This window comes from Leuciscus leuciscus (assembly GCF_965113295.1).
Source record: "Leuciscus leuciscus genome assembly, chromosome: 24".
Taxonomy (NCBI): Eukaryota; Metazoa; Chordata; class Actinopteri; order Cypriniformes; family Leuciscidae; genus Leuciscus; species Leuciscus leuciscus.
This window is the reverse complement of record NC_138723.1, coordinates 15386344-15399832: the sequence shown is the minus strand read 5'-3', so window position 1 is coordinate 15399832 and position 13489 is coordinate 15386344. Positions and strand designations below refer to the sequence as shown.

The window sequence follows — 13489 nt, the reverse complement described above, 5'->3', positions numbered from 1 at the left end:
AATGTATAGCCTAACATAAAGGTCTCTAGCGTTATATTTTGCCTACGAACTAAAATTGAAATTGTGATATGGCTTTGTGCCTTTATAAAACAGCACAAGACTTTAAGTATCCTATATAGGTATTCTGTTTGTGCTGCGTGATTTAAAGAGAAGTGCGCACTTTGCTCACGCGATCAGCATGGTGATCTGGTGTTTTCTCCAAAATAAAAGCTCAATGGTTTACTTCTTGCAAGTGAAGAAATTAGGACAAAAGTATTGTAATTTTCCTATACTATAGTGTAATGTAAAATATACTTTTGAAATATTCATTTTCATTTAAACAGTACACTACATTTATAGGCTATATGGATTGGAATACTTATATAAATAAACACCAGTGATAATGTAATGTAGACTCTATCTATATCATAAGACTATATCATGAGACTCTATTTCATAACTAAAAAGATGTTTGAGCCCTCTTTAATGTCCAGGTACAAGTCAATGGTTTTTCTTTGTTCAATGTGCATAGTTCATGGGTTGAAGCCGGTTAAAACTCCTAATTTTGAGCTCTCAAAGTGCACCAGATTGATGCATTTAACCTTATGTAAAACATTTTCTTGCGGGAGAGCATGCCCCTGAACCCACCTAGAGGGACAGAGGTCCACCCAACATAGTTTCACAAAATCCTAAGGGAAAGAACGATCATTTATGAACTTTACTCCAGCATAGTGCAACAAAGTCCTTTTAAGTGAGTAAAACTGTTAATGACATTTATGTGGAAGATGGTTGTGTTTTCTTTATAATTATATAGTTTGAAGGTAGAACACTGCAAAGGTTTCACAACAAACTGGTTTAAACTGATGAGGGAATTTGACAGATCTGCACACAGATGAGATGTCAGACTGCATTTTAGGCCTAAACGAAGAGAGAAACAAACCATCCACTTTTTCACGGTGAAACTATGAAGCCCTTTTCTGCCAAATAAGAAAAACATGCCTTAGTAAATCATAATAAATATAAGATACAAAAGTCAGTTAATACTGAGTCAAGTCATACTAGGTCATAACTATGACATAAAAAGATGAAATTGACAAATAAAATAGTCAAAATAATGAGATACTAAGTCATAAGTGAGATTAAAATATAGGAATTGATATAATGTCATAATTCTGAGATACAAAAGTCTTACTGAATACACTAAATGGTGAAATTATGTAGTAATGAGAAATTCTGAGAAAGTCATAATTCTGAGATGAGAAGAAAATGACAAAGTTGCTGACTTACAAAGTCATTGATATGACATCCTAATTCTGATTTTTACTCTTATAATTTTGCTTTATGAATTTAATCTCATAATTTTGACTTTTTTTTAGCTTCTAATCATCATGAATACACTCTTATACCTGCTTTTGCATGACGTTTAATTAAAAATACGACAACAAAACTAAACGTTTTTAGTCATTTATTTGATATTTATACACAATGGGCTTATTTTATTTTATTTAAAACACAGGAATGGACAGTGTTTCACTTTTTATTTAGTTATTCTGGACACAATACTGTTGTACCTCCAAAGATGTGTTGGTTCACTCTCTCTCAAATCAAAAAAATAAAAGGAACAAACCTGTAAATCTGTTCATATGCATAGATTATCACTGATTTGATTTCCCAACAAAATAATAATAATAATAATAAACTTCTGTGGATGGGTGAGGCAAAAAGCGGTTTCTTCAATGCCTAGTGATGTGCTGTACATATTAAATGTTTGTTCCATCTGGTTAGGTCAGATCCGTATGGTGTAGGAGTCAGAATGAGTGACATATCGAACCCAACGTTGTGACAGTCCTGTCTGAGTTGGAGAGAGTCGGAGGAAGCGGATCTGAAGGCCCGTGCAGGTTTGTTTGGGCAGTTCGAATGACATACTGACAGGGCCGACCTCCAATAAAGAGGCAGAGCTTAGACCAGGAACGTCCACCTGTGGGATCAGAATATACATTATCAGTGACTGATGACAATTTGCGTCAAGCAAATATTCGTATTATAACATCACCTTGAACAGTGCAGACAGCTGCGCTCCTCCTGGAAAACGTGGGATCTCCCAGAGCAGGGCTTTGTTCTTCGGCTGCAGTTCCGCAGTCTGGTCAGGACTACTGAGCTCCTGAGACATACTGTACAGGATGGTGAAGCATGAGAGGTTATACATGGTCCATAAAACGGAATTACACTAATAATCATGGTGGCGATGCATATTCTGACCTTACAGAGCCTTTAGGCACAGGCACGGTGATGGAAACATTAAGGGCCGTACTGCAGAAAAAAAGTAAAGAACATTACTTGTGATGATACTGTGGGCTATTATTCATACAGTTTGATGGATTGATTATGCCATTTTCCCCACTCATCTAACGTATGGCTTATTATATGCACTATGCAGCATGTCGACTAACCTTTTAGGTGGAAGATCACAGCGAAGTTTAAGAAAGATCAACACCCTGCAAAGGAAAATCTATTAAAGCAATAATTACAGTTATTGTACCACATTCCAGAGGTGTTTATGCAATATGACAAAGTCACTAATTTATAATAAATAGAGCAATTCAAATCTTAATAATAATAATTAAATCTCCAACTCACAATGAAAATAAATGACTGAATATTAAATTAATATTATTTTTGATTTAAAGTCATTTAATTTAAAACTAACTTCAAATTAATTCGCAATTGCATTAAAATTCATTTAAATTGAATACATTAGGTATGAAATATACATCAGTTTACAGACCTGTTGACATAATCCTTCTCTACAGAGGGGAATAACTGAAATGGTGGTGCACACGGCAGCTCATCACACAGCTGATACTGCATCACTGTTTGCTGAAGAGGAAAAAACATCACTAACTATCCATGCAGGAATTTCACTAAAGTGCAATTCTGTGTGTGTAGCGACAATTTACCTCTCCTTGGCTGGGACAAACTTTCAATATTCTGAAAGTATCAAATTCATCCAGTTTAACAGCCTGGTGGAATCTGCATTCATCTACGCGCACAGCTGAACTATAGCCTGAAGAATAGAAAGAAACAGATTTAATCACTTTTAAAGGTGTAGTAAGAGATTTCTGAGAAACACTGTTGATATTCGAAATCAGCCCAAACAAACACACCCCTCCCTTCATTGCACTACCCCCAAAATGCACAAAAGAGCAATGCAAGGTGGATGTCTCTTTATCATAGCTGAGATGAAGCAAAATAATGCTTCGTGAAAAAATAAAGCGAAGATAAATAACGAATGACAAGGAAGAGTTTGTTGCTAGACAAACAATGACACTAAAAACTGTCCTGTTACAATAGCTAGCATTACAACAACAGCATATCTTGGTTCTGAGAAACATAGCAAAACCAATGTTACTCACGTATGGAGCAGAAACAACGCAATCTCTGTGTCTCTTCAGCACTGGAAAGCTTTTCCAGTGATATTCCTCTGACTTTTCTCATTTGTAATGTCTCTCAGCCATCTCTCTGTTTACAGTCACTGTCTCTCCTCACCCATCATGAGTGTATGAATTGAACTGAATTGAGTGGACACGCCCCCTACTGCTGATTGGCTACAACTATGTTGTGGTGTTCATTCCGACCCACTTTTCAACAGCGTTTCTCAAAAATCACTTCCTGCACCATTAATGAAAGATATGTGTGGTGTGTGTATTGATCAGTGTTTCACACTCAACCTTTCAGCTGGGACTTTCCAATATTGAGCTCTTCATTCAGTCCAATCCGCATCTCTACAGGATGAAGAAAACAAATATACTATCATTGAAGGGGAAGATCATTTCACAATATGCATTAACATGGGCCGCAAGATGTAGGCAACTCACCTGAACAGGTTGGAAGAAAGCATTTGATTCTTATCTCTCCCTGAATATCTGCTTTCATTAGAACTCCCTTAAAAGAAGCATAAATGTAAAAGATAAGCGATTTAACTGAAGAAAGCAATTAGAAGTTTTATTTTAAAACATAATTCAAGTTGTACTCACATTGGAGCCAATAACCACAGACAACCTCTCTATCACATCCACAAAGATCTCATTCTTTCCACCCTGCAGCCAGAGAGAGAGAAACTCCATACTAATTTCCTAAGATTATCACAGATAATGTAAAACTGACGAATCAAGGAAAACCCACCTGCTCTCCTCGACTGGACATTATAGGACGACTCGCTGCAACACTAGGGGCCACTTTACTCTGTTGTGTCTCAGCCCCAAACTACAAAATATAAAAATGTAAATGTTTTACTTATTAAGATTTAAAAAGAGTTATATGGTTAATTTTGGTGAATAACCAATGCCTTAAAAAGAAGTGGTTCTGAACTAAGAGGCCAGGGCCCACTATGGGGACTCAGCACACTTCCAAGGTGGCTTAAAATGTATTCAAATAAGACAAATCAAGATTTAAAATGATAAAACAGCTAAAAATCAAGATTTAAGCTGAAATCATATTTCTTAAAGAAAAGTCAAAAAAACTTATTTTTTTTGTCATGAACATTTTATATATATATATATATATATATATATATATATATATATATATATATGTGTGTGTGTGTGTGTATGTGTGTGTGTGTGTGTGTGTGTGTGTTATTTTGGCATCATTTAGATACTATTATAGTTTTTATTAATATTTTGAATTAGTTTTTATTTTCATATTTTCTAGTTTCATTTTAATTTTGTTAAACTTTTAGTAATTTTGATTAGTATTTGTTTTTTAAAAATATTTCTATATAGTTTTTGTTCATTATTATTTTAGTTTAGGTTATTTTAGTGCCCCAAGTAAAACTAAATTAAAATGAGAAATGTTGCTTTGACCACTAGCTGAAATAAAATGAGTTTAAGTTTTTGTATATCTTATTTTACTTTAATCAATGAAACTGTTTTTACATTTTGTCAAGCTCTAAAATATTTTATTGGGTAGAAATGGCTATTTGTACAAAAATATATTTAAAAAAAAGCTATAATCAAGTCATGTAAATTAATTGGTAATCAAAAGTGTAAATCGTAAAAAACATTGTTATTTGAACTATGGATTTTAATGATTTTATTTAATATATTGCCACTCCTGGTTCCTAAATAAAAGTAAGGTTGAGAACCACTGCTTTAAAGTAAGATAAACTATTATAATGGAGACCAGTCTATTTGTAAAAAAAAAAAAAAAAAAAAAAAATTGGAAATTGAAATTAATTTAGAAATAAAACATGTGAGAGAGAACAAAAATTAATAGCAAGATGCCATAACATAACAAGATGATGTTAATAACTTACTTACCAGACCAACATTACTGAGGTCAAAGAGACTGAAGGGTTTGGATGACACAGCTTCTGTCTGAATGAAGTTTTTCAGTATGTCAGTTGAGGTCGTCTGTATGTAGCCAAAGTCCTGATGATCAGAGACATAGAGGAAGGATATAGAGTGTTGTTGTGCTTTTAAGACATATTTGTTTAATGTAAAAACAAAAAAGAAAGAATGAGAACGTTTACCACCATCTCATCCAGCAGTTCATAAATTAGAGCAAAATTCATCCGGACTGATTTCTCTGACAAACTGCCACAGTAGTCCTTTGTAAGAGCTGCTAATCTGAGAGACATAAAACAGTTGCTTATCATCTTGCCATCTACACAGGTAACAAATAGGGTGTTTGGTGTTTTTTGCCCCCAACGGCGCCTTCCAGGCAGCGAGGGGATGGGTAGGTTTAAGGTTGAGGTTAGGGTTAGCTGCCTGGAAGGAGCCATTGGGGGCTAAAAACACCATCGAGCAAAAAATAGTTGTAATAATAAAAATAATAATATGGCATAACTGGTAAAATAAAGATTTGTTAACCTGTTGAGGAACTCAATAATGGTGAAGGGGGATGGGTTTGTCTTGGTGGACGCTACCCAGTAAAGCCCACCCTGCCTTACATGGATGAAATTATGATCTTTGTGTGTCTGCAACAAGATAAACAACTGCAAGTCAAAATGATGCACTGCTAAATCATTCTATTTTTAAAACTTAGTCAGAAATTAGTCAGACATCAGATGCCCAAACATTACCATGACAACCGGAGGCTGATCCCCACTAAGAGCTGTGACCATCTCATAGAATACATTGATGGAGTCTTTACTGGTCTCTCCTCGAACTGACACACAGAATTAAGAAAAACTAATGTGTCGAAATTATTAAAGATTTTGGCATATGACTCTTAAAAGCACTACAGGCCAACCAGAGAGATACACACTACCATTCAAATAATTATATTATTTTAATGTTTTTGAAACATTAAAAACATCTTCATGTGACACTGAAGACTGGAGTAATGATGATGCAAATTCAGCTTTTCCATCACAGGAATAAATTACATTTTAAATTCAAATAGTTATATTTTTAAATTGTTTAAAATATTTTAACTGTTTTACTTTATTTTAGACCAACTGAAATGCAGCCTTGGTGAACACTTCTTTCGAAAACATTTACAAAATCTTAATTATTCCAAATGTTTGACCTGTAGTGTAACGTTAAACACATTACATCTCACAAATTAATAAGCCAGTGGTAAGGATACAGTCTTTATATATGAGATGATCTCCCTTTGATGACAAGATGAAAATTTGACTTATCATTTTCTTCAGCACACACGATTCTTTTTCATATTATTAGAAATCAGTCTGCTCTCTCTTCCGCCGTCATTTGTATTCTGAAATAGGACAACATTAACCCGTTTAACTGCTCAAATGTTTCATCACTGCTAGCTTTATGACTGTAAACAGCCGGTTTGTTCTTCTTCGTTAACTCTCGCGTACTGACAGGAACGTTTATTGCCATCTACTGATTTGGAGCATGAACTGCTCCTCGACAACGACGCCTAAAAGCCTGAAGCTACTCTCAAAATTAACAGCAAATGAATGTAAAGTATGATTTTAAGTTCTTTTATGTTTTTATAAATGTATTTTGATGTTGAAGAAAGGTTCTAAAGTCTATAGGTGGCACACAATGCGTAGTAGGTGAACGAGTAGTCAGTCAGGTAAAATCACTAAACACTGCAATGTGCCTTACTTGCTCGATGTTCTTACACTACTGAGGAAGTAGTAGTATTTATTATATTTATAAGTAGTACTTATTACACTTAGGCTATTACAAGTAATGTACTACTACATTTATAAACACTACTGACTCAGTAGTGTTACACTACTGACTGAGTCAGTAGTGTTTGTAAATGTTGATTACATTTGTCTTCAGATAAAATGTTCAGAACTTAAATCTGAATCTTGCTTTTGACAAATACAGACATGTGATAGTTCAATGACTGCACTGAAGTGTGAATGTAAAAAATGGATGAATAATAGGGTTTACTGACAGGATAATTTTTCATTATTTCTCATGAAGATGAGAGTGAACAGAGGCTGAATGTACAGGACCTGTGTGCAATAACAGCTTGATGCCGAGTCCTGCTGTTATTTGATCATTATCATCATCAGCTACCCTCTGTTTTCCTGCATATCTCAGATTCCAGCTCTGTTCGATCACACCTGTTTGGCAAACTGCTCTCTAGTTTTCTCCGCCTTCAAGTGTTCTGATCCTTTCCTCTCTTCTGCCGCCACATGTGCAACATAATACATTATGGAAAAAAACTGAAATGCAAAAACATAGATGTGACTTATAGCCCCTTTCCTTAATTAACATATTAAACCTTTACCTAATTTTTAAATCAGTGTAAAAGTTCTGAAGATTTGGTATTTTCAAGAGGTATTTGGTTCAAGATATGTATTTTTTGTTCTCGAGTCCAAAATTAGAGCTCCAGCTGTTTCTGTTGGAGTAAAGGTTTAATTTTGTGCGGCGTCTCTAAAGACAGGGGTGCTTATGTTATCATCACCTGAACACACACATCTGAGTTATTTTTCAAACCAGACAGCGGAGATGTTGAAACTATGTTGTGCTGAAGCAATGACTTCTCGACCCTGTACCAAAAACACGCCTGAGGGAACAAATTTACAACATGTCATATACATAATAGACCCCTTAATGGTGTGATTTATGCCATAAGATCAATCAAACAAAATGCAGATGTATCTGTTCTAACAAGTTTCTGTAAAACCTTACTGGTAAAACCTATTTGGTAACTGAGACTGTAAATAAAAAGGGGGAACACACACAATATACATTTGACCTTTTAAGTTTTAAGTTTTTGACCTTTAGGTTCAGTTGAGCTTTTATTTTATTTTTTGGCCCACAAAGTAGGGGACAAGTTTTAAATGATTTTAAAGTGTGAGTAAAAATAAACTGGGTGGTAAAACAGGAGGGAGGAGCTTCTTGATCTCCACAGCCAATAAAATGTAAGGATGCAATTGCTGGTATTGAGTCCTGTATTTAAAGGCTTTGCCATTTGAAATTCTCATATCTGGACAGTGGACAGAGACCAAAGATGAGACAGAAGGTGAGTGATTTTGTGTGTCTTTCAGTTTTCAAAGTTAAGAAGTTAGTAAATTACATGCAAAACCAAATGCTTAGATGTATAAACCTTAATTTACCTGCCATTTTGTTTTAGCAATTAGTATGTATTCCAATTAATCTAGCAGTGCACATATGTAGTTCATGTTTTTTATATTAACATCGACTAGTAGTACATTTCAACAGATCAGACTAATCAGTTGAGGAAATTTTGTAGGAGATCTATTTCAATGTTTGTATGGTAAAATAAGGATTGTTAATAGCACAAAAAAAAACTGTTTTCAGGTGACATGTCTGCTGTGCCTTTTTGGGGCTCTGCACTGCTTGTTCATTCTGCCAGGTATGATTATTTATATCCAAACCCTCAAGAAATGAATATTCAGCTAAATATATATTAAATAAAATATTTTCGCAGTGTCACAGGCCACATCTCTAGCAAAAGTCTCCAAGGACATAGGTAAGATTGAAATATCTCAAATCACATTTAGTCCCTTCACTTTTGCCAGTGCAACACCATTCGCGTATGAAAATTGTCTTCTAGACTATTCTATCATAATAGCTATTTTAATTATGCATTATTACTAATTTATCTTGCAGCATCTAATCCAGCCGTCAGCATTTACTCTGAACAAGCCCATGATTTTCTGGCACATGCCCGTCCGAGAAGAGCCACTGACCCCAACTGGTATCGCAAAAATCCAGACTTTCAGTCCTACTATCGTTACTACAGCAGTATTGGTCACACTGAGGGGGTAAGAAGAATTTTTTTTATTTTTTTTTTTTATAACTTATTACTGATTTAAAAAAAACCCACTGGTAGTATTAGCAGTAAAGAGCTGTTATTGATCAAATGAATGACGCCTATTAAATAAATTGGTCTAAATCTAATCAAATAAGTCCAAAGTTATATTCATTTAGTAAAATATGAATAATTCTTCCTCAAATTATGATTCTGATAACTGATAAAATATTGTTTTGAGTTCTTTAAGTTATATCGATACTTCAAGGGATAGTTCACCCAAAAATGAAAATGATGTCATTTGCTCACCCTTGTATCGTCCCATAAGACTTTGGTTACTCTTGGAAACGAAAAATAAAGATATTTTTAATGAAATCTGAAAAGTTTCTGTCCCTCTATTGAAAGTCCAGGTAACCAAAACTTAGAAGATCCAATAGGTTATAAAGGCATCACAAAAAGAAACCATCAAATTGAGCAGTTTAATCTAAGTTTTGGATCTTCCGTGTTGGATCTTCTAAGTTTTCAAAGATCAACCAAACTCTGTGATTTTGTGATTTAAATGATGACAGAATTTTCATGTTTGGGTGAACCGTCCCTTTAAGCTTTTGCCTCACCCAGCAATATACACTATAAGTAAAAATAGAAGTATTGTCTACTGAAATGCACAAAAGAGCTTTATTTTCTCTGGTTCAACCTTCCATTTTTCTCTTCTAGCTCTATGAGATAGACAAACTTCGAATGCTTTACCAGCAGATGCGACATCTGGAGCTCACTTATGGCCCTGATGCACCCAAATACCAGAATACCCTCGGTCTTCAACTTAAGTCTACGCCTCCACCCACAACCCAGCCTCCACCCCCTACCTTACCACCGGTCTCCAAGATGAATGTCATGTACCTGTGTAATTCAAAAGACCCCCAATGCAAGCCACATATTGTGTACCTTCCCGCCGGTGGGGTACCTGTACTTTGCGATCCACGTTACCACCCAAACTGTAAACTTAGCCCTGTCCAGAAGCCCCCGTCTCCACCTGTAACTGCCTCAGAGCCAGTGACGTCTGCCCCTCCTCCTCCTCCTCCTCCTCCTCCACAAAAATCCACTCCACCTCCTCCTCCTCCTCCAATAATTATCAAAGGAATGGAGTATGACTGTGATCCCTACTGGGACCCTGACTGCCTCATCGACAGTCCTCCCAGGCAAGTCAAGACGATCGAACCGCAACCAGTGCTCCCAGCTGAGAAGTTAAAACCGGAAACAGGGAACAAAGAAATCCTAAATGCTCCATTTCCAACCTATGACCCATATGACTTCAATCAAGATCTATATGATCCATTCCGCCATGCAGCACCTTGATTTTCAAATCGAATTTTTTTGTTGCATTTATTAATTTACCCTTACATTCATGTTTTTTTTAATCACAGCGATGTATAATTTCTAAAATTAAAGTAAACCATGTCCTTGTTTAAAATATGTAGGCTAGCTAATGTTAGATTTAAATAAAACAAATGTGGAGGCCAGAATAAAGAATATGGACACAAGTTATTACATGCTCACCTTCTTCTTCTTCTTCTTTTCTTCTTTTTTTTAACATAAAAACAACATTGATTTGTTGTCTTAATTATTTCTATTATTTATACGTTTTGTTTATTTGTTTCATATGTAGGCTATTTAAGCCTACATGAAAAGTATATGTGGACACTGACACCATCAGGTCATGTCATGGAGAGGAAGAAAAACAGATTCTTTAGTATTTCAAAACACATTGGTCATGTGGTCATTCGTAAATCAATTACTAAGAACTGGAAATAGAATATTGTATGTATTTATTAACCATTTTCTAGATGGCCGCATAGGGTAGCGTGGCCGAGCGGTCTAAGGCGCTGGATTTAGGCTCCAGTCTCTCTGGAGGCGTGGGTTCGAATCCCACCGCTGCCAAATATCTTTTCAAAAGTTAGGAGGCTATCCTGACTCTTTTAACCTACGCATGTTGCAGAGCACAGATCTCAAACAGTGCCATATCTTTGACGCAGTTTTTTTTTGTTTTTTTTTTACATATGTCTTCAGACATTTTTTAACTGGTCAACTTTTCACAAAATCCTAGTATATCTTGCGTTCTCAACAAACGCATTACTGGTGTCTTTTTTTCTAGTTTCGTATTTCGTACAAACTTATACAAGAAACACGGTTAGCGAAATTCAAAAGGCACCGCTGGGATTCGAACCCAGGATCTCCTGTTTACTAGACAGGCGCTTTAACCAACTAAGCCACGGCGCCTGTATGCACTTCCGTATAAGGTCGTTTTTTGAAAACACATAATGATCACCTGTTTTAGATTTGTATTTGTGGTTTAATCAGTGACAAGAGCAGCTAGGTTACCAGAGCAACATGAACAGGAACAAATTGGATTTCCCACAAACCCAAATGTGTACCTTTCATAAAAGTACGATAAACCTTGGAAACTGATAGCTGGAAAACATTCTCACTCATTGCGTTTTCCGGTTACCTGATACTGATTACACGTAGCATAACAACTTCCTGAAAATAATTCGACGAGGATGGGATTCGAACCCACGCGTGCAGAGCACAATGGATTAGCAGTCCATCGCCTTAACCACTCGGCCACCTCGTCTACACGCCTATCTGGACTCACAAAAATATTATAAAAATAGATATTAACACATACAAAATATGTTTGAATTGGTCAATCGCAAAAGCAGTTGTTTGTCGATTATATTCTTCAACAAAATAGCATTATTTTCAACAAGACTACGTTAATCAGCATACATATTACAATCTTAAAACACAATCTTCTGACTTTAGTACTACTAATTTAAATAGGATCAGAAAGGATTCGTTAAGAGGTTGCAACTCTTAACAAACACGGAAAATAATCACGTATTCATAGAATCCAATCATCATGTACTGAAACCTTATTGCTAAGGTAACAGGTAAGGATGTACCTCACTGACGTGTTGCCATTACGATCTCGAGATGGTTTTGTGAACCAAGCATGTGTTTTAAATCATGGTTGTGATTCTAACTCAGTTAAAGTATTCAAAATACAAAACAAGTACATCATCATACATTTCATGAATAGTAGCAGATAATTGCTTTTTGTGATTTTTAAAAGGTAAACTACAGATGTTAAATTCAGTTTCTTTCCGCTCTCATGTTAACATGCTTGCGTTTCTTGCGATCCCATTGGTAGATTTTAAAATCGATGGTCATTTCGCTATTTATTCACTAATAGATTCGTGTACCCATCAAATTAATACATACACATATAATATTTCACATTTACATCAAAGTATTTTATAAAACACGTAAAATGTGCGTGTATTTAATTAAAAAAGAACAGTTAACATGAGTGGAGAGGAGGGGCTGACGGGCTGTGGGTGTTCACACACAGGCGGAAGCTGAGTGAGTCACTCTCAAGAATTTAAATGTTAATAAAAAGTCCTTGACGAACTAATCAAGGACACACTTTTTGAAATGAGTGTAGAAGCACCGTTCTATTACATTATATGATGTGAAAATATTTTTTAGTCTTAAAAACAATGGTAAATTTGCATTTATGTTATCGTTACATCCATTTGTATTATAATAACGTTTTTCTTGTAGGCAAGTATTATATTTGCATATAGCGTCATCTAGTGGTCGAATAACCAAATTATCGTGTTATTGAAACGTGTCCACGTATTATTTTAAATTAAGGATACATTCTATCATTATTTTATTATAACCTGTAGAGCGATGTTGTCACTTTGCTAAGTAAGTGTCATGATCATAATATGTGACTGCTATAATAAACAACGACTATCAGTACTTTTCCTTATGGCTGATAAGAACGATAACAGTAATATACGCCTGAATATACAACAAAATTAAAACACTTTTGAAGATATAACATATCGATACATGTTTACATATTTTACAGTAGTGGACTATCTATCACAATCAATGGTAGCGTGGCCGAGCGGTCTAAGGCGCTGGATTAAGGCTCCAGTCTCTTCGGGGGCGTGGGTTCGAATCCCACCGCTGCCAAACACTTTTCATATTTTCTTTTGTACTATTACATTTTAAAGACATATATATGTCATACAGTAGATACCATCGCAAGGCACAATAAGTAGACCCGAAATATTAAGAAACATTCACTAATTCTAGTGCTAAAATGAAATTGCATTGGTGACCCATGTGCTATTGGGATACGTTATAATACTATACCGCTTCCAACGTTTTAAAGTGACATCTAAATGTTTCCATTTTCCCCAAAAGGTAACCAACCAGTGACCAT

The 13489-nt window shown here is 35.4% G+C and overlaps 2 protein-coding genes across 3 annotated transcripts; one reads left to right on the top strand and one right to left on the bottom strand.

Annotated features, from left to right (window-relative positions):
- Positions 1 to 1427: 1427 nt before the first annotated feature.
- ap4m1 (adaptor related protein complex 4 subunit mu 1) lies at positions 1428 to 6780 on the bottom strand. Its single transcript, XM_082158368.1, has 15 exons — positions 6571 to 6780; positions 6062 to 6147; positions 5850 to 5956; positions 5510 to 5606; positions 5298 to 5408; positions 4162 to 4242; positions 4014 to 4076; positions 3855 to 3921; positions 3708 to 3761; positions 2937 to 3043; positions 2765 to 2856; positions 2430 to 2474; positions 2239 to 2289; positions 2033 to 2150; positions 1428 to 1957 (listed from the first exon to the last, which is right to left on the bottom strand). The coding sequence occupies exons 1-15, from the start codon at positions 6626 to 6628 to the stop codon at positions 1766 to 1768; spliced, it is 1329 nt and encodes a 442-aa protein (XP_082014494.1). The 5' UTR covers positions 6629 to 6780; the 3' UTR covers positions 1428 to 1765.
- Positions 6781 to 6812: 32 nt separating this feature from the next.
- and3 (actinodin3) lies at positions 6813 to 10720 on the top strand. 2 transcript variants are annotated; one of them, XM_082158370.1, is made up of 5 exons: positions 6813 to 6912; positions 8739 to 8793; positions 8869 to 8910; positions 9051 to 9205; positions 9907 to 10720. In XM_082158370.1, exons 1-5 carry the CDS (start codon positions 6907 to 6909, stop codon positions 10543 to 10545), a joined length of 897 nt encoding a protein of 298 aa, XP_082014496.1. In that variant the 5' UTR covers positions 6813 to 6906; the 3' UTR covers positions 10546 to 10720. The 2 variants fall into 2 exon arrangements, with proteins under 2 accessions (XP_082014496.1, XP_082014495.1); XM_082158369.1 differs by lacking the exon at positions 6813 to 6912 and adding an exon at positions 6953 to 8439.
- The last annotated feature ends 2769 nt before the right edge of the window (positions 10721 to 13489 follow it).

Excerpts from the sequence above, each read along its gene's own strand:
- ap4m1 (XM_082158368.1), bottom strand. The coding sequence starts at position 6,628 with ATGATAAGTCAAATTTTCATCTTGTCATCAAAGGGAGATCATCTCATA. Across the intron at positions 5,607-5,849 it reads ATTATTGAGTTCCTCAACAG|ATTAGCAGCTCTTACAAAGG; the intron begins GTTAACAAATCT and ends TATGTCTCTCAG. Across the intron at positions 2,151-2,238 it reads GTGCCTAAAGGCTCTGTAAG|TATGTCTCAGGAGCTCAGTA; the intron begins GTCAGAATATGC and ends CATCCTGTACAG.
- and3 (XM_082158369.1), top strand. Across the intron at positions 8,794-8,868 it reads CTGCTTGTTCATTCTGCCAG|TGTCACAGGCCACATCTCTA; the intron begins GTATGATTATTT and ends ATATTTTCGCAG. Across the intron at positions 9,206-9,906 it reads GTATTGGTCACACTGAGGGG|CTCTATGAGATAGACAAACT; the intron begins GTAAGAAGAATT and ends TTTCTCTTCTAG.